At 51.2% G+C, this 27,560-nt stretch overlaps 1 protein-coding gene across 4 annotated transcripts in view; it reads left to right on the top strand.

Annotated features, from left to right (window-relative positions):
* DPY19L3 (dpy-19 like C-mannosyltransferase 3) overlaps positions 1 to 22,043 on the top strand; it is a 72,673-nt gene extending 50,630 nt beyond the window's left edge. For all 4 annotated transcript variants that reach the window (XM_084770819.1, XM_084770820.1, XM_084770821.1 and 1 more), the window contains exons 13-20: positions 228 to 350; positions 1,382 to 1,493; positions 2,373 to 2,429; positions 7,277 to 7,359; positions 13,777 to 13,909; positions 16,265 to 16,423; positions 18,380 to 19,096; positions 19,190 to 22,043. In XM_084770819.1, the coding sequence (XP_084626945.1) occupies positions 228 to 350; positions 1,382 to 1,493; positions 2,373 to 2,429; positions 7,277 to 7,359; positions 13,777 to 13,909; positions 16,265 to 16,423; positions 18,380 to 18,541 (829 nt within the window). In that variant the 3' untranslated portion in view covers positions 18,542 to 19,096; positions 19,190 to 22,043. The remainder of the gene's footprint in view (positions 1 to 227; positions 351 to 1,381; positions 1,494 to 2,372; positions 2,430 to 7,276; positions 7,360 to 13,776; positions 13,910 to 16,264; positions 16,424 to 18,379; positions 19,097 to 19,189) is intronic.
* The last annotated feature ends 5,517 nt before the right edge of the window (positions 22,044 to 27,560 follow it).

The following is a 27,560-nucleotide window of genomic DNA, read 5'->3' on the forward strand; positions in this document are numbered from 1 at the left end:
GGAAACGGGAAAGTTCTTCTAGACAGCACAGTTAATGCTATTATAGACACACAGGCGGACAGGACCCCGTCTGCGTCCAGCGCGGGAGAGCCAGCTGACCGGGTGCAGAGCCTGCCGAGCTCGCTGGATCTGGGGGTGCATCCGATGCTGACTCACTTCCTCGCACAGGAAAAGCCAAGTCAGACTTCCACATCCAGCTCAATGCTGCTCTTTGCTGTTTCCCCCAGCGACTCTGCAGGTCCGCAGTCCGTGGGTCAGACAAGAAAGCGTGCGGTTGACCTGAAGCCGGAAGCCGCCTACAACTTAACCCACACCGTTCTGTTCGGCGTCTTGGCGTTGAGTACGATGAGGTACTTCCTTCTCCCCTCATGTCTTTGATTTAACTTGACAGGTCTTTTTTTTTTTTTTTTTAAGATTTATTTATTATACATACAGTGTTCTGCCTACATGTACACCCGCACAACAGATCTCATTACAGATGGTTGTGAGCCACCGCGTGGTTGCTGGGAATTGAACTCAGCACCTCTGGAAGAGCAGCCAGTGCTCTTAACCGCTGAGCCAAACTTGACAGGTCTTTAATTAACGTTATCGAGCTGCAGGATTCAAGACGTGGCAGTCGCCTTTGTCGGTGATTCTGCCCCCGGGGATCTGCCCTCCGTGTCCTCCTCCCTCTGTGGAGTATTTCCGTCTGTGGTTTTCTTGGTTGCAAGCGTCCTTCAGTTACCTGTGTGATCGCGCCTTGAAAGTGCTGGAATGGATGGGTAGCCCGTTAGCGCTAGCGTTGGCCTCAAGACTGCCTTGTCAGTGTGTGTGAGCCTCCTCCTTCCCTCCCCCCTCCCTCCCTCCCTCCCTCCCTCTATACCTCCCCCCTCCCCTCTTCTCCCCCTCCCTCCTCCGTCTCCCCTCCCTCGCTCCCGTCCTCCCTCCCTTTCCCCCTCCCCCTCCCTCCCCCTCCATCTCTCGCCCCCTCCCTCCCCGTCTCCCCTCCCTCGCTCCCTTCCTCCCTCCCTTTCCCCTCCCCCTCCCTCCCCCTCCATCTCTCGCCCCCTCCCTCCCCGTCTCCCCTCCCTCGCTCCCGTCCTCCCTCCCTTTCCCCCTCCCCCTCCCTCCCCCTCCATCTCTCGCCCCCTCCCTCCCCGTCTCCCCTCCCTCGCTCCCTTCCTCCCTCCCTTTCCCCCTCCCCCTCCCCCCCCTCCCCCCCTCCCCCTCCCCCCCTCCCCCCCTCCCCCTCCCTCCCCCTCCATCTCTCGCCCCCTCCCTCCCCGTCTCCCCTCCCTCGCTCCCTTCCTCCCTCCCTTTCCCCCTCCCCCTCCCTCCCCCTCCCCCCCTCCCCCCCTCCCTCCCTCGCACAGGCTGCTGACCTCCGACTCTGCTGTTTCAGGATGAAGTACCTGTGGACCTCGCACATGTGCGTGTTTGCGTCCTTCGGCCTCTGCAGCTCTGAGATCTGGGAATTGCTTCTGAGGCTGGTTCACCTCTGTAACCCAAAGAGGGTCAGTGCCATCCCGTCCCGTCTGTCAGTCGGAAACAGCTGTAGTGTGTCCTCAGTATCAGTTCCCCCCCCCCCGAGCATTTCGGCAGGTGCCGCGTGTCGCTTAGACCGGATTCACTCACTTGTTCTTTTATGAGGACTTAAAAAAAAAAAATTTTTATTATTTTAATTATAACTTTAAGTTATCCTGCGTTACTCACTTAAGTTTTTGGACAGTTTCATACGTGTGTACAATGCGTCCTAGCTGCTTGTCCGCACCCTGCCGTCTCCCACACCCCTGTGAGTCCCCTCCATCTTAGTTTGCTCCCTGTTGCTGTAATAAAAGACCATGAGCAAAGGCAGCTTGAGGAGGAGAGACTACGCAGCTTCCACGTCCCAGGTCACAGTCCATCCCCGAGAGAAGTCTGCGCAGGAACTCAAGGCGAGAACAGAGCAGAGTCTGGTCGTCAGCTACATCAGGTCACTTAGATCTCTACGTGTCAGATAATGTCCACTATACACAGAACTTAGCAATGCAATAAAAAGGGAAATTAAAACTAAAAACTTCCCAGTAGTTCCATTGTCCAGAATTACAAATCATTATTATAGGGCATTTTCCTAAAAATAGCTTACCAGCATCTGCGTGATGGGGCCGAGCAGCCCATCGCTAAGAACCAACCGCTCTGCCGTCTACGCTCACTGGGTGGCAGGACAGTGGAAGCTGCCGGTGGCTCGCTCAGCTCAGGGCTTTGGCAGCTGGAGAGACTGATGCGTCCTTCAGCGCATCTTGTCTTGTCGCTGTCTTCGGAAGGCGTGCGTGCGTGCGTGCGTCAACAGCGCCAGGCTCTGAGGCCCAAGAGGTCCAGAGACGTGCCATCTAAATAGAGTCTCTGCCCCACAGGTCTGGGTCCTGCGGTATTCGGTGCCCATCCTCACCCTGCTGTACCTGTGCTGGAAGGTAAGGCTGCTCTCCCCGGTCTGCCGTCCGGCAGCAGACGGCCTTAGTGGGCGTCTGTGAAGGTTTCCTTCACATCTTATTGAGTTGGCTGGCGTTGATAGGAGAGTCATTGTTAACCGTAGATTTTAGGGGTCAAGCATTATGGTCAAAAGACCATTCAGAAAGGGAGGAAGCCATGCTGTTAATTTTGACTCTTGCTTGAAGCAGATTTTGAAGGTGTTTTTAGACTTATTTTGAAACAAGGAAGGCAGAAAAAAGGTTCTCCTGGGGCCTGTTGCGCTTAGAGTGAGCGGTCTTAAGATAGGGCCCACTGATTAGATGCTCATCTTCGGGGGGTGGGGGCGGAGGAGGGGGGACAGGACACAGGCAGTAAACCGTGCGGTTAGTGTCTAGGGCCAGGTGTGCTTGCGTGTGCCAGAAATAAATCTCCAGCACTGAGGCCGAGTGGGGGAGCCAGCGTTCAAAGCCAGCCTGGGCTTCGTAGTGAGACCCAAAACAAAACCTAAACAACGGAAAGAAAGGTTGGCCCCTCCCCCAACCCAAGGACACTTTAGTGAGCAGTGAAAAAAACGTCTCATTCTCCATTAGACGATTTGAAAGTGTTCTAAGACATCGATCGCTGGCCGCTGGGTGACTCTTTTGTCACCTCTGAGGTTTACAGGCCTTGAATCATCATCACCTGGGAAAACAGCACAGAGTGTTTAATCCATCTGAACTCTTGCCCTCTCTTGACCAAAACAAACGTCTGTGGTTTTAAGGTAGGGCAGTGGCACTGGAGGCTTCTGCAGAGAGGCCCTGATTTGTCGGGGGGTCAAGAGAGTCAGCCCGCAGCTTGGGCTCCAGGCTGGCTTGCTTCTGTTGTGATGTGAGGTTCTATAAACCAAAGGCTTTGGGCTTGGAAACTGTGTTTGATAGTCAGTGTGTCCTGTCAACAGAACAGCCACTGTCACAGGCAGAGCCCACCAGGCCCAGGTCAGTTGTCACCACTACAGCTGTGGGCACAGGACCATGTGGGACTGGGGACTGTGTGTGTGTGTGTGTGTGTGTGTACATACTTATATGTATGCGTGTCAGTGTACATGTGCGTATGTGTGCATGTGCTTGTGTATGTATGCATATGTGTCTATGGATGTGTGTATGGGTGTATGTGTGTGTATGCTTATGTGTCGTGTATGGGTCTGTGTGTCTATTGGTGTGTGTGTATGGATGTGTCTGTGGGTGTGTGTGTATGGATGTGTGCCTGTGGGTGTGTGTGTATGGATGTGTGTCTGTGGGTGTGTGTCTGTGGGTGTGTGTGTATGGATGTGTGCCTGTGGGTGTGTGTGTATGGATGTGTGTCTGTGGGTGTGTGTATGGATGTGTGTCTATTGGTGTGTGTGTATGGATGTGTGTCTGTGGGTGTGTGTCTGTGGGTGTGTGTGTATGGATGTGTGCCTGTGGGTGTGTGTGTATGGATGTGTGTCTGTGGGTGTGTGTCTGTGGGTGTGTGTCTGTGGGTGTGTGTGTATGGATGTGTGCCTGTGGGTGTGTGTGTATGGATGTGTGTCTGTGTGTGTGTGTATGGATGTGTGTCTATTGGTGTGTGTGTATGGATGTGTGTCTGTGGGTGTGTGTCTGTGGGTGTGTGTGTATGGATGTGTGCCTGTGGGTGTGTGTGTATGGGTGTGTGTCTGTGGGTGTGTGTCTATGGGTGTGTGTGTATGGATGTGTGTCTGTGGGTGTGTGTCTGTGGGTGTGTGTGTATGGATGTGTGTCTGTGGGTGTGTGTGTATGGATGTGTGTCTATGGGTGTGTGTGTGTATGGATGTGTGTCTGTGGGTGTGTGTATGGATGTGTGTCTATTGGTGTGTGTGTATGGATGTGTGTCTGTGGGTGTGTGTCTATGGGTGTGTGTGTATGGATGTGTGTCTGTGGGTGTGTATGTATGGATGTGTCTATTGGTGTGTCTGTGGATGTGTGTCTGTGGGTGTGTGTGTATGGATGTATGTCTGTGGGTGTGTGTCTATTGGTGTGTGTGTATGGATGTGTGTCTGTGGGTGTGTGTCTGTGGGTGTGTGTGTATGGATGTGTGTCTGTGGGTGTGTGTGTATGGATGTGTGTCTATGGGTGTGTGTGTGTATGGATGTGTGTCTGTGGGTGTGTGTATGGATGTGTGTCTATTGGTGTGTGTGTATGGATGTGTGTCTGTGGGTGTGTGTCTATGGGTGTGTGTGTATGGATGTGTGTCTGTGGGTGTGTATGTATGGATGTGTCTATTGGTGTGTCTGTGGATGTGTGTCTGTGGGTGTGTGTGTATGGATGTGTGTCTGTGGGTGTGTGTGTATGGATATGTGTCTGTGGGTGTGTGTGTATGGATGTGTGTCTGTGGGTGTGTATGTATGGATGTGTCTATTGGTGTGTCTGTGGATGTGTGTCTGTGAGTGTGTGTCTGTGGATGTGTGTCTGTGGGTGTGTGTGTATGGATGTGTGTCTGTGGGTGTGTGTGTATGGATGTGTGTCTGTGAGTGTGTGTCTGTGGATGTGTGTCTGTGGGTGTGTGTGTATGGATGTGTGTCTGTGGGTGTGTGTGTATGGGTGTGTGTCTGTGGGTGTGTGTGTATGGATGTGTGTCTGTGGGTGTGTGTGTATGGATGTGTGTCTGTGGGTGTGTGTCTATGGGTGTGTGTCTGTGGATGTGTGTGTACTTGTAGGCTGTGTTCTTTTATGTCTCCACTACTTGCTGAAATTTGGTGAAATTTTTTTTGAAAGGTGTTTAAGGACTTGGTGATAAGATTTAGGAAGGGTTTAGGGAAATAAAAGCATGCTCTAGAGCTTTGGCTTTTAAACATGGTCCTCAGGCAGTGGCGGCGACAGCAACAGTGACAGTGAACTAGGAAATGCAAGCTACAGGTTACACCCCAGGCCTACGGAGTCCAGCCCTGGTGATGCTGTGGAGACAGCCTGCTGCTGTGCCCACACTAGGGCTTCCTCACAGGGAAAACCGTGTCTGGGGCGCTGGCCTGCGCCAACCAGATCCAATAGCGGACTCACTGTCCCCTAATGCTCAAAGCTCCTCCCCCTGTGACACCCTGTCACTGCCTGCCGAGAACAAAGTACCCCTCATCGCTGCACCGGTGGAAGCACAGGGAAAGTCCGTGCTCCCTGAAGCTACCGAGGTGGCCCAGGGGTGAGAGAGCGGCACGCAGACCTTGGACAGACAGCCTGATGCCTCTGCTCTCACTGCACAGAATACCTTAGCTGCTTCATCTCAAAATCCGCAAAATAAAACTAGGCGTGGTGGCCCACGCTTTTGATCCCAGCCTCAGAACGCAGAGGCAGGGGATCTCTGTAAGTTCGGTGCAGCCTGTACTACAGAGTGAGTTACAGGACAGCCTGTGCTACATAGTGGGCGAGGCTTTGTCTTAAAAAAAGATTGTAAACAGGGTAGTGGTGGCCTTTACTGTTAATCCCAGCACTCGGGAGGCGGAGGCAGGCGGATCGCTGTGAGTTCGAGGCCAGCCTGGTCTACAAAGTGAGTCTAGGACAGCCAAGGCTACACAGAGAAACCCTGTATCGAAAAACCAAAAGAGAAAAAGAAATGTGTGTGTGTGTGTGTGTGTGTGTGTGTGTGTGTGTGTGTGTGTAGTAAGTCAGTATGATAGAGTGAGTCAGGAGTTTGAGGCCAGCCTGGGCTACAGAGTAAGACACAGCCTCAAAACAACCAAAGTAAGAACTAATAGGGGGAAATGGTGCTTGGCCCACCATCATTTGAGAATAATTAAGATTTAATTGATTAATGAACTAGAACTTATTGTTAGTGCCACTTATTGATAAGTGGCAGACAGGAATGTTCTTTTTTACACTGTGCCTGTATAACCTTAAGTGACGCAAGTTGACCCGCAGCATAAATAACGAAGTCTGATACATTTGGTGCTCCCGGAGAGTCCGGTTTCTGCCAGTTCTTCCCCTTGTGACAGCATTTCTATTAGAATTCACGCACCAGAATAGTCATGGCCCCACAGCGAGCACGGGCTGCACCTAGAAGCAGGCTCTGAGGCACGGCTCTCCTGCTTTTCACCCTAGCGGCCTCAGCCACCAATGGGTCTGATAGTGATGCTCCCAGCTGCAGCGTCTGTCTTGTGGTGATGCTCGTAAGGACAGGGTGATTAGTCTGTGTGAAAACCGGTCCTGTATGTGTGCCTATGTGTAAGTCTGTGCACCATGTGCCTGCAACATGCACAGAGGCCAGCAGCGGGCAGCAGATCCTCTGGAGCTGAACCACAGTCAGCTGAGCGCTACCTTGTGGGTGGTGGGAACTGAACCCACGTTCCTCCTGCAAGAGCAGCCAGTACCCTTAGCCACTGAGCCGTCTCTCCAGGCCTAACAGGGCTGGGGGTGGTTGTAGTTGGGGTTGCTGTGGTTGTGGTGGTTGTGGTTGTAAGCAGCATAAAGCCTGTATATAAAAGCTGACTGCACCTCTGACCCCTGATTCACTGCAGCAGGGATGATTCTGGAATTTCTTTTTTTTTTTTTTTTTTAATTTTATTTAATTTTAATTTATGTGTGTTGGTGTGTGGGTGTCAAATTTTGGAGTTATAGACAGTTGTGAGCTGCCATGTGGGTGCTGGGAATTGAACCCGGGTCCTTTGGAAGAGCAGGCAGTGCTCTTAACCACTGAGCCATCTCTCCAGCTCCCGATTCTGGAATTTCTTAAGCCTCCATTCACCCCTGCATAGCTAAAGCAGTTCTGGGGAGCAGTTGCCGCTGGCTCCTGACTGCGTGATACACACTTTCTCTTCCTCCGTTATTTAATCTCAGTGACAGCTAACCGAGGTGAATTTTTGTTTTTGTTTTTTTCTTAATTTCAGTCCTGGCCAGGAATGATGGATGAACTCTCCGAGTTGAAAGAATTCTATGACCCGGATACAGTGGAGCTGATGAACTGGATCAAGTAAGAACTTTTTCTTTTAAGCTTAAAACCTGGAATGAGCTGGGCGGTGGTGGCGCACGCCTTTAATCCCAGCTCTCGGGAGACAGAGGCAGGCGGATCGCTGTGAGTTCGAGGCCAGCCTGGTCTACATAGAGAGTTCCAGGACAGCCTGGTCTACATAGAGAGTTCCAGGACAGCCTGGTCTACATAGAGAGTTCCAGGACAGCCACTGCTACCTAGAGAGACCCTGTCTCAAATTTTTTAAAAAAGCAATTAATGAATTTTTTAAAATAAGGCATTTTTCTTTTTTAAAATTGTTTTAATTATATTTTTATGTGTATGGGTGTCTGCGTGTCTGTCTGGTGCCCTCGGTGGTTGTGAGTCGTCATGTGGGTGCTGGGAATGGAATCAGGTCCTCTAAAAGAAACAAGTGCTGTCAGCCACTGATCTTTCCAGCTCATCAAGAAGATTTCAAGGGCTAGAGAGATGGCCCAGAGGGTAAGAGCGCTGTCTGTTCTTCCAAAGGTCCTGAGTTCAGTTTCCAGCAGCACATGGTGGCTCACAACCATCTATAATGAGATCTGGTGTACATGCAGAATACTGTATAAATAATAAAAATAAATTCTTTTAAAAAAAATAATAAGAAGAAGATTTTCAATATAGAACAATTTCAGAATACCCTGGCATGATATTGCTCTTGGTTTTTGGTTTTTTGGGGGTTTGCTTTTTCCTTTTTCTTTTTCTTTCCTTTTTTTTTTTTTAATCCCTTTTTCTTTGTTTGCTTGCTTGCTTTTGGTTTTGTTTTTCTCCTCCACCTCCTCTTCCTCCTCCTCCTCCTCTTCCTCCTCCTCCTTCTTCACTCAACTCGGTTGCTTCACCTCAGCCTCCAGCCTCAGAACGGCACTGGTGTGCTTCAAAGTTTATTTTGGAAACTCTGACTCTCACTAGCAGGGTGAACTGCTCCACCTGAGCAGCAAGCCCACACGCTGTGGCACGCTCTCCTGCTCTACACACACACACAGGTGAGCCTTGGAGTTATCCGCGGTCTCCATCACTTAGGCTTTTAGCAGCAGCCGCATGCCCATGGGTACGTGCCGTGCCGTGACTAACGCTTCCTGGCCAGTACCAGTCAGTACTGCTTTGAGTTATGTGGTGGCAGCTGCTTGGTAGCTGAGGCCCCCCGAGCACCATGCCTGGGTTTTATAGAGACTTAAATCTTAATAGCTATGTGGCTTGAGTCCCGGTGTCAGGCTGGATTTGACTGGACAGGAGTATAATTTTTGACATGCTTCTAGTGGGGAGCAGCACTTCATCTTTATTTATTAAGTTTAAATCATGGTGGGTAGTGTAGGGGTAAGTAATTCTTTCGGTATTTATTGTAAATAGGAAAAGGTTATTACTCATGTAAAGAAAAGCTAATTACTTTTGTACTAGCTAATCAATTAGATATTTACAACATGTGCCTCTGAAAGCAAGGCTGGTCCTGTCTTTTTTTTTTTTTTTTTTTAAGTTTTATTTTATCTTCAGTATATGCATGTGGGCATGTGTGCTTGCGTGGAGGTGCCTGCAGAGTCTAGAAAAGGCCCCCACAAGCTAAAGTTGTAGGCCATTGTGAGCCACCCAACACAGGTGCTGGGAATTTAGCTTTAGGACGCGTCCTGTGGGTGGTGGAGCTCCCCCTGGGCCGGCGTCCTCGGCGTCTTCACCTGTGGTCCAGGTGATTGCAGTGGAGCCCAGGCTTGTCTCTGACTGTCTCAGACTCAACGCCATCTTCAAATTCTCCCCCTCAAAAACCTATTTAAAGCAACATCTCTGTCTCTGCAACAGTCTGGGTGAGATGCTATTGTGGAGTATAAAGAAAGCACTTTGAGGCTGCCGATGGCCCCTGCTGGGGGCCGGCCTGGGCACCCGAGAGCTCCTTGGCTAACACGGGGCCTCCCCGGGGCAGCCTCTTGGCCTGCGTACACCTTTAACTTGTTAGCTGGTTGGCTTACGTCGCCGTCATCTTCTTTTTCATTCTCAGCAACTGAAGAGATTCATATTATTCTAAAAACATCAATTCCATTGTCATCCAGTCCCTGCCTGTTTTCCCTTAAAAATCCCTCAAATTGAAATGATTTTTTTTTTTTGTAAAAATAGCTGCTTGGCGTGTTTGTAAATTAAGCTTAAGTGATGATGAATGTATGCCAAAGTAGGGTCTATTTAGACACAAAATATGTTTGTTTAAATCAACATTCAGATCAGCTGTGGTCGGCTGGCTTTGATTCTCACGGTAAGGGGAGACGTTTAATATTCTTATTTATTTATTTTTTTTTTTAGTGCCAGAGGTTGAACCCGGAACCTCGTGTACGCTAGGTGGGCATCGTTCCGCCCCTGAGTACGGTCCAGACCTGTCTTTTACTTTTCATTTTGAGGCGGAGGGCCTCACTCGGTTTCCCAGGCTGGCCTTGAACTCTCCCTCTGTAGCCTGGGTATGTGCCACCATGTCCCACCTCAGTAGCCACTTAACCCTCTCTGGTTTGTCCTGTCTACTTTGGCTCCCTAGGGGAGACTGGTCACAGGTTGTGTGTGCTGCCGGTAGAAAAGCCTACAGCTGGGGCCCCAGCGTGATCACTGAGGGGTGCCTACACCCTTGCCATCCTGACTGATGCTGTCCCTTGTCACTGCAGCCATGATGGTGTTGCCTAGGGCAAGGAAAGACCGACAGGTTAAGGAGGGCATGCAAAAAAAAAAAAAAAATCCAGGGACACACCATGGATCTTCCATGCTAATGTAAGAAAACTCTGTTACAAAGTGTGGGGATGCCGGGGCAGTGGTGGCGCATGCCTTTAATCCCAGCACTCGGGAGGCAGAGGCAGGCGGATCTCTGTGAGTTCGAGGCCAGCCTGGTCTACAAAGCAAGTCCAAGGACAGCCAGGGCCACACAGAGAGACCCTGTCTTGGGGGGCGGGGGCTGGGCGGGGAAACAATTTGTTTTCTATGGAATGAATGGGCGCTTACATTTATAAACCAGGCCCATCTACTTGGAAGGCAGAATCTGGAAGATCAAACATTCAGGGCTGCCCAGACTACACAGTGAGATCACGGCCAACCTGGGCAACTTAAAAGACCCAAGCCTGTATTCCTAGCACTCGGAGGTAGAACCAGGAACATCGAGTGTTCAAGGCCATCCTCGGCAACATAATGAGTTGGAGGTTAACCTGGGATACATCCAAGGACCAACCAAAAGAGGGGGTCTTTTACTTCCCTCCCTCCCTCCCTCCCTCCCTCCCTCCCTCCCTCCCTCCCTTCCTCCCTCCCTTCCTTCTGGGTGGGATCTTGCGCGGTAGCCTTAGCCTTGCGCCACAACTCTCAGCAGATTTTAATTACCTCCACTTATATAAAGACATTTTAGCCTGCAAGGACTTTTTATGGAGACCAGGTCCCTGGATATGCAGCCCCCAGCCACCTCCCAGTGACCTTTAGAGAGCTGGAGGCTGCCACTAGCTCTCAGCTTGGAGGCCAGCTCGAGCACCGTGCTGTCGCCCGCCGTCGCATACCGTGTGCTCACAGCGCAGTGTGCCTTACCTCCAAGCACACGCTCCCCTGGGTACAGAGATCGGATCCCTGGGCCCTCTGCCTTCTTGAGTCTCTCCTTCAGCCAGAGCCGGTGGGCGGTGCCCCTGCAGGGCTGGGGTGTGACTAGAGAGCGCTTGACCTCAGCAAGGCAGAAGCAGCAGCTGCCTGGCTAGGACATGCATTTGCCAGCCTATGCCGGGGTGCCACATTTTTTTGTTGCCTGGGAATCTTCTTGTGCAATTAAGAGATAGGTGTGGATGGGGCTATTTGGAGGGACAGCGTTTTAATTACCTGCTTTTAGGTGGTTTTCACTAGAAGCGGTCTCTTTGCAGTCAAGGAGCCTGCCCTGTTTAGGATGTTAGCACAACTGAAAAGCACACACTGAATTTCTTTTGCTTTTAATCAGACAGAACTGCTTTGTGTGTGTGTGTGTGTTTATTTATTATGTATACAGTGCTCTGCCTGCATGTACCCCTGCAGGCCAGAAGAGGGCACCAGATCTCATTACAGATGGTTGTGAGTCACCATGTGGTTGCTGGGAATTGAACTCAGGACCTCTGGAAGAGCAGTCAGTGCTCTTAACCTCTGAGCCATGTTGTCTAGGTTCAGACTTAAGGTACTAGGGAACGTTCCATGTGTTAAATGTGTATGAGTGTTTGCCTGCCTATATGTGTGTGCACGCCATGTGTGCGCAGTGTCTACGGAGGCCAGCAGGGGACATCAGCTCCCCAGAATGAATCCAGCCAGGGTCCTCTGGAAGAGTGGCCGGTGCTCTTAACCACTCCAGCCGCCCACCCAAGCCTTTTTGTATTTAGTGAATCATTTTCCCTGTCTGCATAATTCTGTAAATTTCTTGAAGCGTTCAGTTTGCCCATTAGTTCGGCAGTAATTAACCTCTTGGAGGTTTACACTTCAAGTTCAAATGAAACCGGGGCCACCTTTACCTCCTGCTCCGCCAAACATGAAACTAGGCTCCCTTTCTGTGTGTCCTAAGCGTGTGTCGTGCAGAATTGTTGTCGTGGGCCCTGGGTGAGTGTCAAATGGGCATTAATTGAGGTAAACTGAGTTCTTGCCCTACAGACTTATCTGAGTGATTTAGACCCTCCCGTTCCTTCATAGCCCTCCTGTTTCTCCTGACCGTGTGGGACCAGTGTCAAGTTCCAGATCTGGGGGGACAGAGCAAGCTTTTGTCTGCTCTGTGTTCCTGAATCTGCCTGTTAGAATCCTGACAGCCCTGTCAGGCCAGCCAAGCTCACGCTAAACTTTCTTCTCTGTTGGAATCCAGATTTTAGACTTCAGTGGGGGCGAGGGGGGGGTGCAGTGAAGTGTCTGTCATTCCTTCCCCACTCACTGTAATTCCGTCTCTCCCCCCTCAACCGGGAGCCTTGCTGGGACGCAGCAGCAGTACATGGATGTCATCGCTAGAAAGAAATCTCGGGTTTTCTAAAAGTAATTTATTTGTAAGTGTCATCACTCGAAGCGCGGTGTGTCTTGCCCCCAGACATCCGTCGGCCTTTGCTGGCCTGCGTCCAGACTGGATTCTCAGTGCTAAGTTAGAATAAAGAATGTGATGAAGCGCCTCCGAGCCGCCGTGGCAGCAGCGGAGCAGGCTGCAGGCCTTGCTTCCCAAAGGCGCAGCAGCCTGCTCCGGCTTTCTTTTTAAATTTCAAATAGCCTTCAGGAGTACCTCCATCATTTTAGCTCAGATCGCCAAAAGTCTCTTGTTTCTTTCCTTCTTAGTCTTTTGTTTTTGTTTTTGTTTTTGTTTTTGTTTTTTTGTGAGGCAAGATCTTACTATGCAGTGATGGCTGGCCCGGAACTGGCTGTTTGAACCAGGCTGGCCTCAAACACAGATATCCACCTGCCTTTACCGTCTCCACAGGGCTGAGATTCGAGGCGTGTATACAGCATGCCAGCAGCCCTCCGCTTTTGTTTTGTTGTTGTTGTTGTTGTTGTTTGGTGGTGAGGGAGGGTTTGTTTTGTTTTGTTTTGTTTTGTTTTGTTTGGAGACAGGGTTTCTCTCTGTATCCCTGACTGTCCTGGAGCTCACTTTGTAGACCAGGCTGGCCTTGAACTCACAGAGGTCTGGCTGCCTCTCCTAAGTGTTGGGATTAAAGGCGTGAGCTGCAGCCGCCACTGCTGCCTCCACCCGCCCTCCTCCCAGCCCCCCTCCTGTTTCTTACCTCAAAGATAAGCATATCATGGGATGTTCCTGGTCAGTGTCTGGTCTATCCCTCAGTGGGGCAGAGGCCTAGAGTCCCCAGTAACAGCTCAGGCTTTCAGCCAGACAGAGGGAGCTAAGTCAGCTTCGGAGGTTCTTATTTTGCCCAGACATACCTGTCAGCCCATCATGCAAGAAGCCGGGACAAGAGGATGAGGATTTTGAGGGCTAGCCTTGGGGTACATGGCAAGACTCAGTATGAAAATTTAAGAGAAAAAGACCAAGATCCTTTCTCTCGAGGGCGGAGGAGAGGGACATACCCTCCATGTGGCATGTTTAGAATGCTTCCTGTCAAAAATAACGTGCACCCAAGCCGGGCGGTGGTGGCGGCGGCGGCGCACGCACGCCTTTAATCCCAGCACTCGGGAGGCAGAGGCAGGTGGATCTCTGTGAGTTCGAGGCCAGCCTGGTCTACAGAGTGAGTCCAGGACAGCCAAGGCTACACAGAGAAACCCTGTCTGGAAAAGCCAAAAAAAAAAAAAGGAGAAAAAAAATAGTTTACATAAAATACCGTGGACGTATGTGTCAATTCAGGCCGTCTGTGTGGCCCCTGACTGTTCATAACTCCCCTTCAGAGCTGGGTCACCCTGAGGGGGAGGTGTCTCCTTGGGAATGCTGGTTCGTGCTGGAGTTAATTGGCACACTCTGAAACCTTGCAGCTCTAACACACCTAGAAAGGCCGTGTTCGCTGGAAGCATGCAGTTGCTAGCTGGAGTCAAGCTGTGCACAGGACGGACCCTGACCAACCACCCGCACTACGAAGACAAAAGCCTAAGAGAGCGGACCCAAGCGGTGAGGCCAGTCTTCGGTGCCCTGCGCTGCCAACAAGGGCAGAGGGCAAGTCTCCTCTGCTGCATGAGAATTCGATGCACGCCACTACCTCCAGCTTGTGGCTTAGGAAGGGGCCGGAACATAAGGGCATGGGGCTGGCTGGCACCTCCTTCCTGACTCTGCCTTTTAAGGGCTGGCTACAGCACGTGCTCCTCTTAGGGGCCAGCTGAGAGGGTTAATTAACATCCTGGGATGTGTGGGAGGCAGCGTTTAGGCCAAAGCCTTAGAGCTTGTGATTTTGGAAAGAAAGGAACAGAAGTGGGAACATACTGTCATGTCTCATAAACCAGCCCTGGTGTGTGGGTGGGGGTGGGGGGGTGGGGGAGGCGTTTGCTGTTGCTGTTTAAATAGATAACACGCTCCCAGGAGTTCAAAGTTCATAGAATACAGAAGGGAATGGCCTGAAACATGTTCACCTCATCCCTGTATCCTAGCTGCCCACTGCCTTCCCAGGAGGCAAATAGCATATCTGTCTGTCTGTCTGTGGGTGGCCTGTGTGCGCCCACATGCATGCGTATGTGCACTTGAGTGCAGTGCCCACAGAGGCCAGAAGAGGGCATCAGATCCCACTAAAGCAGGAGTTACGAGTGGTTATGAGTCTGCTGATGTGGGTGCCAGGAACTAAACTTGGGTCCTCAATTTGCAAGAAATAGTACATACTCCTAACCACCAAGCCATCTCTCCAGCCCCGTCTATTCTTACAAAGAGCCACTGTAGCCCACCTTCCTCCTTCTTGACATTATGGTCTGGATGTAGCTATACCAGTGCAGTTGCACTGGATCCCAGCCCGTCTCCTGACCAGTTTGAAAACTGTAAATACTTTATGTGGGTGTGGTGTGTTTTCTTCATTTATGTGTATCAGGTCTTGGTAGGCAGGCTTTGTCAAGCACCCTCTGAGCAGGTGGTTTCAGTTTATATGCCAGGCAGCAGTGAGGACGGTACCTGCTACTCCACCCTTCCCCGCCCCCCCCCCCCTTTATTAGCAAGGATTCATACTGCTTCAGGCTGCTCGCTCAAGGGTTTTGGTTTGGTTTGGTTTTTGATACATGCTCTCACTTTGTAGACCAGGCTAGCCTCACACTTGTGATCCTTCTGCCTTCTGAGTGCTGGGATTACAGGCCCGTCCTAATGTGCCTGGCTTATACTAACCATTACTTTTCTTTTTAAGGTTTATTTTTAACTATGCGTAAATAGGGTACTTTGAGCGATTGCCTGTGCACCTGTGTACAGGTGCTCACAGAGGCCAAAGGCGTCAGATCCCCTGGAGCTAGAGTTACAGCAATTTTGAACCACCCAAATTGGGTTCTGGGAATTGAACTTTAGTCCTCTGCAAGAGCAGTGTGCACTCTGAGCCATGTCTCCAGCCCCTGCTCTGTAATGTTGTTAGTTAAAGAGCTAAAACGGTTTTCATCTGGCTCAGGTGTTGGCAGACGGCCCCACGTTCAATAGGACAGAAGTTTCCATTAGGAGTTGGCAGCTGAGTGCCACCCTCTCCCGTGTAAAGCCGTAAACACGGAGGGCCCACAGGCACAGCGCTCACCTTCAGGCAGGACTTTGAATCTTCTCAGCCGAGGCCTCCTTGTGGACCTCAGCAGGTGATAATGCCTCACCCTGTGTCAGGCAGCCACACACAGCAGTGCGTCAGGAGTCAGAGCCACAGAGGAAGTGTGCTTCTCACAGCCCTGTGCCATGCCCCAAGCCGTCTTCTCCCAGAATTCTTTGCTCAGGGTCATCACGATGGGCTTGAAAGGGGGAGGTGCCCCTGGGGAAGGCTGCTAGTGCAGGTGCCCTGGGGGATTCCCCGGGAAAGGGTTGGGGTGCAGGGTAAACCCCTGGGCCTCCTGGGCCAACAGGACACAGTGTAACAGTGACAAAGCGAACAGCGCCCGCTCCAGCCAAGGCCCGGGCCTTTGCCCACTTACTGTTGTGGGAAGCCAGTTCTCCCTGTTAGCCACACATGTGTCCAAGCGGTGCCACCAACCTGCTTGCTCGTCGTGTTGACTCAGCCATGTTTAATAATTCTTAGAATTATAAGATGAGAAATATATTCAAAACTTAGAGTGATTCACTCTCAATCCAAGTGTTGTTGGCATCTAAACTAGATGTGTTCAGTGTAACTTTTCCCCCTGCCTGTTAAATAATTCCGGTATCCATTTGGAAATTTTCCCACCCCATCCCCCAACTCCAGACTGTGATTGACAGGACAAGAGTGGCCTGGGCAGCAAGGGGATGTGAGTGTCAGGTCTTAGCCTCAACCCCCGGGGATGTCCCCTCTCCTCCTGTGTGCCCCGTTCCACCTTTATCTCGTTTCCGAAGGTTTATCAGATATATGCGAAGAGGTCCCCGGAGGATGTGCACGCGCTGCTGCGGTCCTTCGGCGCTGACTTTGTGATCCTGGAGGACAGCATCTGCTATGAGCGCAGGCACCACAGGGGCTGCCGGCTGCGCGACCTGCTGGACGTCGCCAATGGACACGTGAGCTCGTTGCTCCTTCCTCCTGGGGAAGCTTTGAGGGAAGGGTAGAAGTCCGTAGAGAATGCTAAATGATGACCGTCATTTTGTACCACGTGTATGAACGACATTTGCAGAGGTCCTGCCCTATTAGCGACAGCGGGAGCAAGGCCAGGGGACCAGGGAACAGGAAAGCTCTGGGTCCTCAGTTTAACTCAGATGGAGTACCTCTGCCTTGGCAGGTTTGACTGATAACAGCGCCCCGTAAAATTTACCTGTAAAGGATATTTTTCTTCTATATACAACACCTCTGCCTATAAACATACTTCTCCAAGGCGTGCTGTTGGCACAAGTGTTGGGCAGCAGGCCACCCCCTTTTCCCAGGCCCTGTGGCCCACACACCCTGCTCCCTCTAGTCCACCATCTGCACACAGCCTCAGGGTAGCTAATCTTGCCCCCCACAAAGAACGAGCTGTGTCTCCCTTGGAGCTGACCCAGGTCTCTGTCCCTTTGGGGGCATGACGTAATGGGCGGTGTAAACAGCGGCAGTGGAAACTAGCCCGAACCTGAAAGGCAACCTGAAGGTGCAGAATTGGAGATTCAGAGTTTTGCAAGGAAAAGTAACAGGCAGTAACTTCCTGGAACCCAGAGGGTGAGCAGAGCAGGCGCCTGCGCGTGTGGTGAGCCCGAGTGCCGCTCTTCCGCTCAACAGCGCCTGAGCTGGGGAATCTTCTACAGTTGTAGTTCCTAGGTCTTCAGGGCCTGGGGAGGGAGGGGTCCAGCTTACGTCCATCCTACTGTTAACAGGGACAAGGTTTCTGGGTTATTTTTGTTTTTTGTGGGGGTGGGTGGGTTTTTTGTTGTTGTTTTGTTTTGGGTTTTTTTTTTTGGGGGGGGGAGGTTCTTTGTTTTCAAAACAGTGGCCTTGGGCGTCCTGGACTCGCTTTGTAGATCCTCCTGCCTCTGCTCTCCTGAGTGCTGGGATTACAGGTGTGTGCCACCATGCCCAGCTTACAGTGAAAAGTCTTATGATTCAGAGCTCTCCTTTCCAGCCTTGGCATGCTCTTTGAAGGGAGAAGAGCGAGGTGGACCATTTGATCCCTAGGTGGTGTAGGCACCAAACTACCTGGCCAGCATCACTTCTCTAAGGAAGCCTAGGACCTACCCTGGTTGGTTTTGTTGTTGTTGTTTTTGGGTTTTTTTTGTTTGATTGGTTTTGGTTTTTTGGTTTTTTGGTTTTTTGTTTTTGCCTTTATAAATGTGATTCCCCCCAGTGGGTGTGGTGGCAGATGTCTGTGGTGCCAGCATTCATGAATCGCAAGCAGGAGGATTAAGAGTTCTAAGCCAGCCTGGCTACATAGTTGAGTCCTGTCCCCAAAGCCCAGGATATGGGCTGGGCGTAGCGGTGCATGCCTTTATTCCCAGCACTCAGAGGGAGTTCCAGGCTATGCAGGGCTACAGAGAGAGACAACCCTGTTTCAAGATTAAACAAAGCAATAAGCAAAAGCTAGGATGGATGGGTAGATACATAGGTGGGTGAATGGATGGGTGGGCAAGTGGATGGATAGGTTGGTGGATGGATGGATGGATGGATTGATGGATGGATAGGTGGATGGATGGATGGATGGATGGATGGATGGATGGATGGATGGGCAGGTGGATGGATAGGTTGGTGGATGGATAGATGGATGGATTGATGGATGGATGGGTGGGCAGGTTGATGGATGGATGGGTGGGCAGGTGGGTGGATGGATAGATGAATGGATGGATGGATGGATGGTGGATAGGTGGGCAGGTTGATGGATGGGTTGATGGATGGATGGATTAATGGATTGGCAGATGGATGGATGGGTGGATGGATGGATGGATGGATAGATGGATGGGTGGATGGATGGATGGATGGATGGGTAGGTGGGTGGACGGATGGATGAGGGCTCACCACCACCACTCACGTTGTATTTGGGTTTGTTTTGCCTTCAGGAGATGGATGGGCCAGGAGAGAGTGAACCTGACTTGAGACCCGCGGAGCACCCTCGCTTCTGTGAGGAGATTAAACGGAACCTGCCCTCCTACACAGCTCACTTCACTAGAGTATTCCAGAACAGGACGTTCCACGTCTACAGACTGTCCAGAAACAAGTAACCACGTCCGTCCTTAAAACCACAGCACACCTACGGCCGACGGAGTCGGTGTCTGTGAGTCAGCAGCGGGGCGTGAGTGCTGGGCTCGCAGCAAAGGCCTCCGGCCATCCTGTCTCCGTCTTTCCCGGGGGTGTTCATAGGCTGACAGGCGCACCTGCCCAAGACTGGCTGGTGATTTTGCCGCAGAGGGAATCTTGCATGACCCCCTGGTGGCCTGGAAAACGAGTGCCTGTTTAAACACCTGTGACTTGCAGTGAACATGGGCCCGTTGTGAGTGAGTGTAGCTGACAGGCCGCACGGTTCACTTCCTCATCTCCCCTCACCACTGAGGTTAGTCGGGGGCTTTTTAAAAGCCTACTCTCCTGTCTCGATAAAGTTTTATAACATTTTTCCAATTTACCTTCACATGAGTGAAGAAACAAATTATGTTAGGTCTCTGACTCTTACATATCCCGTTTATGATCTGGAATGTCATGTGTGCAGTTGTATGGGGGCAGATTTAGAGCGTGTGTTTGTTTTCATTCAGGGCACAAAAATCAGAGTGCTACCGGGCCAGGTGTGAGGACACACTCCCTGCATCCCAGCACTTCAGGGCCGGGCCAGGTGTGAGGTACACTCCCTGCATCCCAACACTTCAGGGCCGGGCCAGGTGTGAGGTACACTCCCTGCATCCCAACACTTCAAGGTCGGCCTGGTCTAGGTAGTGAGTTCTCGGCCAGCCACGGCTATGTAAAAAGACCCTGCCTCAAGACACTAGAGTATTCCAGTGTGAGACAGCAGAGTGTCACAGCTTATGCGAGACGTCTGCGAGGGGAACCTATCCGTGCTTTTCAGTCTGTCCTGCAATTCAGTTTACTGGGTTTGCAAAACTTGGTTAAATGTTTTTGTGTTTTTAGCTTTTGTATTTTTTTTTTTTTTCATAGCCTAGAAACTTAGAAAGTCTGAGGTTTTCTAGATGCTGTACCTTGACTCCAGTTCCGTGTGGCATTTTCATACCCTGTGAGTTGTGGCCTCTGGCGTTCTCTCCCAGGCCTGGAGACATCAGTCTCCTCCCTAAGAGGTGACCAAGTGCCTCTGAGCCGCGCCCGCTTGTAAACAGCAGAGGGGCTGGGTACCTGCTTCCAGCTTCTGAATTGCGTTTATAATTCACTTCTAATGGCAGGGGCATGTAAAAGCTGCTGAGACAGGCATATTGTCCACTTAATTAAATCAAGATAGCTAATGAAATTAACTTTCTCTCCCGCTCTTGCCATTTAGAAGTGATTTAAGTGTTTCTCCCCACATGTTAGGGCAATAAATCCCACGGAGCGCTGGACGGGAGAGCACCCCGCGCTCTGATGATTCGCTGGCCGGGTACCGCGTAAGAAGCATTCGAAAATGCGTTCCCATTGTCTCATCAGGTGCAGGGGTTTTATGGAAAACTCACTGCAGTTATTTAGGTTACTGAATTTAGGCCGTTGAGACTTTGGAATCCTGCTTTCTCTGGACCCCTTAACGAGGTTGGAGACAGCTGCAGTTTGGGGTAATGCAGCAAGAAAATATGTTCATCAGTGCTAAAGGTTTAGCAACGCCAGCAGCACTGCATGCCTGCTGCTGGAGCTGGCGGAGCAATCTGGGCCGGTGCCTCACTCTACGCAGAGCAAGTGCAGGTAAGGCACAGAGCACTGAGGCCCCGTGGCTGTTGCCTTGTGGGTGAGTCTGCGTCTGTTTCGAACATTCCCGTATGTTTTCGTCTACTCTCTTGGTGTTTGGCATCTTGGTATCCAAGAGCCACTGACTTAAACTTGGATGCACATCTTTACCGTGGTGATCGGCACCATTGCTGCCAAACCGTTTCCACACAGTGAGAAGTGCCAAAACCAGTCTTCCCACAGGCGCTCTCCCCAAGACACTGTGACAATGTACAGGACAAGTTTTTTTACTCTTGGTGACCAAATCTTTCAGCAAATCATGTTTGATATTTTTAGCGCTGATGAGGACTATAGTTTACGACCTCGTCTTCGAGCACATGGGAAGAAAACAGATCTGCCCTTGGCCGTAGCCCCTGTACCCTGTGCAGGCTGAAGCCGGAGCCTCACTTTTTGCTGTGCAAGCCCTGGGGACTGTGGGTAATAGCAATCAGCTGTAGCTCACGGTAGAGCAAGCCCTAGGCTTTGCTTCTGAGCTCACAGAAGATGCTCTAAGTACAACAGAAGTGCTCTTAATTAACTCCACTTCTGCCTCCTCGGAGCCTCAAGCCTCCAGCGCTCTCAGAAGCCACCTGCTGCAATCCAGCAGGTGGCCGCGGCCTTTCGTCTGCACTCCAGGTGCCATGCTCCTGTGCTAGCTCGCCCAGGTCTCTCAGTGCACAGGTCTGCTGCCAATACTGAGGACCGAGCCTGACCACAGGAGGGCTGGGGGTGGGGCTGGACAGTGGCGTGTTCACCTGAGCTTGCACAGAGCCCGAGGCTTGATGTCCAGCACTGCGGAAGGCAGGCGGGCAGACAGATAAAAATATACTTTTACAAAAGTTTAAATCAAATGCTTTGATAAGGTGGTTTGCCTATCAAAATTGCTTTTAAATTTAACCTGCTGGGGGTCTGCAGAGCCGGCTCAGCGGTTAGGCGTCTGTCGCTTGTGCAGAGGACCCTAGTTTGGTTCCCAGCACCCGTGTCAGCCAGCTCACAACTGCCTGTGACTCCAGGGGGACCCGATGCCTTCTGCGGGGCCCCTGCAGGCACTGCACTCGGTGCCCATCCCTTACACAGGCAAATAAGTGAAAAGAAAATTGTTTTTATTTTTAAATAAAAATGTGACCAGGAAAATTTTAGATGTTGGGGGAACTGAAATGAAGGAGTGAGTGGGCTTAAAGTCCGTCAAGGAGTTATCTTTTCTACTCATGCCTCATGCCTAATGCCTGAGCTGGGAGCTTCTCCTCGGTTTCCAGCATTAACCCTTAAACAGCCAGTGACTGCTCCCGTGGCTGGCAGAGGTTCTGCAAGCAAGGAGGGCCCCACCATGTTATTGTTTCAGATGTGTTGGCCAAGTGCCATACACAGCTCAGTGGGCATGAAGATAGTTCCCCCCAAAACTCAGCATTTGATTTGAAATCACAGCTTGGCACCGGCAGAAGACCATTAAGGTGTTCTGAGATCCTGTCTGCAGCACGCTCCTGCGTGCTCCAGCCGCGGCCGCCTCCTGTCTGTGGAGAGAGCGCTGGTCTCTTGTCATGTTGGGGTGGCACTTGTGTCCCTGCGGCCATTGCCAGTTTGTGGCATCTGTTGGGGGAAAACCTTAAAAAAGAACATTTTTTGTTTGTTTGTTTGTTTGTTTGTTTTTGTTTTTGTTTTTCGAGACAGGGTTTCTCTGTGTAGCCTTGACTGTCCTGGACTCACTTTGTAGTCCAGGCTGGCCTCGAACTCACAGTGATCCACCTGCCTCTGCCTCCCGAGTGCTGGGAAAAAAGAACATTTATAACTTGTTGTCTATGGAGATTATATACTTAATAAAGCTCTTTTCAATTACCCAAGGTGTCTTTTTGTTGCTTTGAAGGTCAAACTGAAAGAGGTGGAGATCTGTGTCCGTGTGTAAATTACCAGTGATGGGGTAAAGAGGTGGAGATCCGTGTCAGTGTGTAAATTACCAATGATGGGGTAAAGAGGTTCTGTTCTCACTCATTCCCTCCCTCCCTCCCTCTTTCTCTCCCCCTCTCCCCTGTTCCCCATCTTCCGTATCTTGCTATGTAGCCCAGGCTGTCCTCAAACTCAGGATCCTCCTGAGTCAGCCTTCCAAACACCGGGTTACAGGTCTGCACCACCGTACCCAGTTACATAAAAACATTCTTAAAGATGTATTTGCTGTGTGCACATGGGTGCTTTGCCTGCGTGTGTGTGGACTCTGCCCGTGGAAGCCAGAAGCAGGCTTCAGGCCCCCGCACCCAGGCCACCGCATGGGTGACGGACAGCAAACCCTGGTCCTCTGAAAGAGCAGCCGGTGGCTGAGTGGATAAGAGAACTATTGGACAAGCACGGAGACCCAGCTTTGGTCGCTAGAACCCATGTAAAAAAGCCAGATGTGGGGCAGGGAGGCGGCTCTCACAGAGGACCCAGGCTTAGCTCCCATCACCCACATGGCAGCTCACGACCACTCCAAACTCCTCGTCTGGACTCTGAGGACACCTGGATATGCGTGCACATACGCCCACGGAGCTACATGTAATCACGTGATTAACATCTAGCATTGGCTTGAGTCTACGATCCCAGCACTCCTACATCAAGATGGGAGGGGCGCTAGGAGGGCTGCTGGGACCCCCCCCACCCCCCTGCCCCCCCCAGCCCACAGTGCACAGCGCTGTGGTGGAAACAAGAGCCCCTGCCTCACAGTGTGGGAGCAGAGAACTCATGAGCGTGAGAGAGAATGTGATGGAAACATCTTCCCAGCAAAAGCACTTTAGGGACCTGAACCGGGATAATCAGCTGGGTTTTCTCTGAAGGTTTGTATTTATATTGCAAGAAAAGATAGATTTATGGGGCTGGAGAGATGGGTTGGTGGGTGGGCAAGAGCAGTGGCTGCTCTTACAGAGGACCTGGGTTCGATTCCCAGCACCCACGTGGCTGTCAGCAGCTGTCCCCGTGACCCCAGTTCCGGAACACCCGACACCCTCTCTGTCCTCTGAGGGCACCCGGGACACACATGCAGGCAAACACCCTTACATATAAAATAAAAGTGCATTTAAAAAATACAATCAAGGCACATTTGAAAGAAAAAAAAAAGACATTTGTGTCTGTGTGTGTATGAACACAAGAGAGAGAGAAATGAAACTGGAAAGAGCCATTGACAAAGACGAGACTGACAGGTTGCTTTCAGAAACGCCATCGCGTTGTGCTGTGTGTGATTGACATGCGCAGATGTGCGCCCAGAAGTGCATATTCATCAAGGAGAGAAGTGGCTGATTGAGTGTGGATGTGCGGGAGAGGGAAAGGGGTGCAGGAAAATGATTTCAGGCCCCGCACAATAATTAGAACAGCAGTGTGCTAATTAAGACTCATAAATTGAATGAAACTATTAGCATTTTCTCTCAGAAGAAAAGGTGGAGTTTTTTTCCCCCCCCAGGAAATGACACCTGTGAACAATTAGCTCTCTTATTATTACTCCTAAGATTATTTACATAAGCTGTGCTCATCCAGAGCTTGGTGGTTGGGGTTGGGGTGGGGGAGGGGGACGGTTCTAGTACTTGGTCTCACCATGGACACCCTGCCATGGCTGGGGGACTGTGGGGACTGGTCACTGCGGCCAATTTGGGGAAGCCCTGTGAACAGTGGTCTGCTGTCTTTAATGTGTATGGGTGTTTGTCTGTGTACCACACGTGTGCAGTGCCTGCAGAGGCCAGGAGAGGGTGGCAGGTCCCCAGGAACTGTAGTCACAGATGGTTGTGAGCTGTCATGGGGCCGGGGGCCGGGAGTCGAACCTGGGTTCTTTGGCAGAGCAGCCAGTGCTTAACCACTGAGCCATCTCTCCAGTCCAGAGTCTCAGTGTTTCCGTACATATGTAAGAGCCGGCTGGGTTGCAGACACCGTGAGTGTGAGAACTCACCTAGTTCTCTGGGCCAGGAGGACATCTGGCAATGAGGTATTGGTGTAAAAGTTTTATGGTGCTGACATGAATGAAAAAAAATTCCAAAGCTGGGCATGGTGGTGCACACCTGCAGTCTTAGTATTTGTGAGGCTGAGGTAAAGATGACCAGTGTAAGTTCAAATGGTCTCTCTGTATATAGTGAGCTCCAGGCCAGCCTGGGCTAGTGTAAAACTATCTCCAAAACAGGGGGGGAAATCCCCTGGTTTTACTGAATAAAAATGGGATTGCTGGGGGCATGACTCAGTGGTAGAGCCCCTGCCTAGAATCCCCCAGTGAGGGGCTGGGGGCATGACTCAGTGGTAGAGCCCCTGCCTAGAATCCCCCAGTGAGGGGCTGGGGTGTGGCTCAGTGGTAGAGCCCCTGCCTAGAATCCCCCAGTGAGGGGCTGGGGGCATGACTCAGTGGTAGAGCCCCTGCCTAGAATCCCCCAGTGAGGGGCTGGGGTGTGGCTCAGTGGTAGAGCCCCTGCCTAGAATGCCCCAGTGAAGTGCTGGGGTGTGGCTCAGTGGTAGAGCCCCTGCCTAGAATCTCCCAGTGAGGGGCTGGGATGTGGCTCAGTGGTAGAGCCCCTGCCTAGAATCCCCCAGTGAGGGGCTGGGGTGTGGCTCAGTGGTAGAGCCCCTGCCTAGAATCTCCCAGTGAGGGGCTGGGATGTGGCTCAGTGGTAGAGCATCTGCCTAGAATCCCCCAGTGAGGGGCTGGGGTGTGGCTCAGTGGTAGAGCCCCTGCCTAGAATCCCCCAGTGAGGGGCTGGGGTGTGGCTCAGTGGTAGAGCCCCTGCCTAGAATCTCCCAGTGAGGGGCTGGGATGTGGCTCAGTGGTAGAGCATCTGCCTAGAATCCCCCAGTGAGGGGCTGGGGTGTGGCTCAGTGGTAGAGCCCCTGCCTAGAATCCCCCAGTGAGGGGCTGGGTATGTGGCTCAGTGGTAGAGCCCCTGCCTAGAATACCCCAGTGAGGGGTTGGGGTGTGGCTCAGTGGTAGAGCCCCTGCCCAGAACCCCCCAGTGAGGGGCTGGGGTGTGGCTCAGTGGTAGAGCACTTGAATCAACTGGAACATTAGATTAAATGTTATCTGAAGGTCTGATGGTTTAAATGTGCTCTAAAACTCCGCAGATGATGTAAGGCACCTGAGCCAGGTTTTCTGTAACTGAGAATGAGCTCCCCCAACCCCCGTGTTGGTACTTTTCCTTAAAGGTCATGGTAATTGATTTTATTTTAATTTTTACAGTTCTAGGGATGGAACTCAGGGCCTTGCACCAGCGAGGCAAATGCTCTACCACTGATCTATTTTGTGCTCTGCAGGTTTTGGCTTCCCATCGGTGGACAGTGCAAATAAGTTCCATATTCTCACTGAGCCTCACCTTATAGTAGAGGGTCAGACACTGGGCAGGAAAAGTGTGAGGAAACGCCGAATGTCTGAAAAGAAGGGAAGGTGCCGCGAGACCATCTGGTCAGGTGTCTGCCGTGATGTTGAAGTCAGTGTTTGGACTGACTGAGCTGGGTGAAGTTTCCAGATAGATGGGCCAGATATCGTCAACCGTCAACCCCCTGAGGCAAGAAGGGGTTTGTCACCCGAGTCCCAAATAAAGCCGGTGAGAAAGTAGACAGGGGAGTAAAGCCGCGATGTCACACTGACGTGGGACAGTCGTCCAGTGTAAACAAAAGTGTGGAGGGGGAGGCAGATTTTTTTTTTTAAGACTTATGTATTTATTATTCATACAGTGTTCTGCCTGCATGTACCCCTGCACACCAGAAGAGGGCACCAGATCTCAGTATAGGTGGTTGTGAGCCACCATGTGGTTGCTGCGAATTGAACTCAGGACCTCTGGAAGAGCAGACAGGGCTCTTAACCTCTGAGCCATCTCTCCACCCCCGGCAGATTTTTTTTTTTTTTTTTGAGCCAGGTAACGACGTTTATCTAACTCATTTTTGACAAACAAACAGACGGAAGCCCTTGGGTGCATGCTGCATTAGAAGCTGTCTTAAGCTGGGGTGGTGTCCATCTGTGAGACCAAACACTGCAAGGGTGGTGCTTGTGGTGATGCAGCCTCGACTCCCACCGGAGGCAGGTGGATCTGAGTGCTGGCCTAGCCTGATCTACATAATGAGTTCTAAGCCAGCCAGGGCGGCATGGGGAGACACCACCACCACCACCCCACCACCCCGTCTCAAAGCAAAACAAAACAAAAGCCCCCTGTGTGCTTAGCAACTATAAACAAGAATTGGAAGCAGCCATGTAGTGCACACCTGTAATCCCAGCAGCGGGGAACCTGAGGTGGGAAGACCTCCTTCCAAGCCGCCCTAGGCAGCATAATGAGACGTTGCCTGCGAATTCCAGGTCACAGAGAGATTGTTGCATAGGACCCTAATCTGTCTCCAGTAGCACAGCGGATTGTCGGGGGTGGGGTGGGGTGGGGGGAGCCTGAGCTCCTGTGTGCATACCACACGAAGTGAAGCAGTGAAGCAGGGCCTGAGGTTGGTAATGGGGTGGGGGGAGGGTGGGGGGCTGTAGTGACGGCTCAGGGCTTAGGGGCGCACAGTGTTAGGTTCCCACCACCAACACTGGGAAGCTCACAGTCTGTTAGTACAGCTCCGGGGATCTGGCTCCTTAGCTGGCACCTGCACACAAATGAAACACACACACACACACACACACACACACACACACACACACACACACAGTCTGTTAGTACAGCTCCGGGGATCTGGCTTCTCAGCTGGCACCTGCACACAAATGAACACACACACACACACACACACGCACGCACGCACACACGCACGCCATTTCAAGTAGCAATGAAAGACTGTGGCTTCCGTGAATCAAGAAGAAGAAACGTGTGCGCTACGGACCACCGGTGAGCCTCAGCCATGGCTTATCTTGGACCCCAGGAAGCACTGATGTCACGTTGCAACAGGTGACTTCTCTCCCTTGATCTAGTACGAGCAGACGGGGATCCTTTCTAACTGTATCCTCTCTGTAAGGACATGGCAGAAGCAAAGGCCAAGCTCTCGGGAGCTTGGATTTCTTTCTTCTTTGTTCTTGAATTTATTTTTACTTATGTGTGTGTGTGTGTACACACCCACACACCCGCACACACATGCAAATACACAGTAGTAGTGCTGGTAGTAGTAATGGTAGTTAGTGTTAGTAGTAGTAGTTAGTAGTACTAGTTAGTAGTAGTAGTTAGTAGTAGTAGAGGCCACGGTTTTGAGAGGGAGTACAGGACTGAAGAGAGGGAAAGGAGGAGATATAAAAACAGTACTCACGTATGAAGTTCTCGAAAAAAAATTTAAATTCAAAATGGGAGAAAGGGTGAAAGTTTGAAATAGCTATGGAAAATAAGGAAGGTTGCTCAAACACGTACAGAAATGCTGCACTAGTTGCTGATGGTCTGACAAGGATGGATG

This window comes from Acomys minous (assembly GCF_964271855.1).
Source record: "Acomys minous genome assembly, chromosome: 20".
In the NCBI taxonomy this organism is placed as follows: Eukaryota; Metazoa; Chordata; class Mammalia; order Rodentia; family Muridae; genus Acomys; species Acomys minous.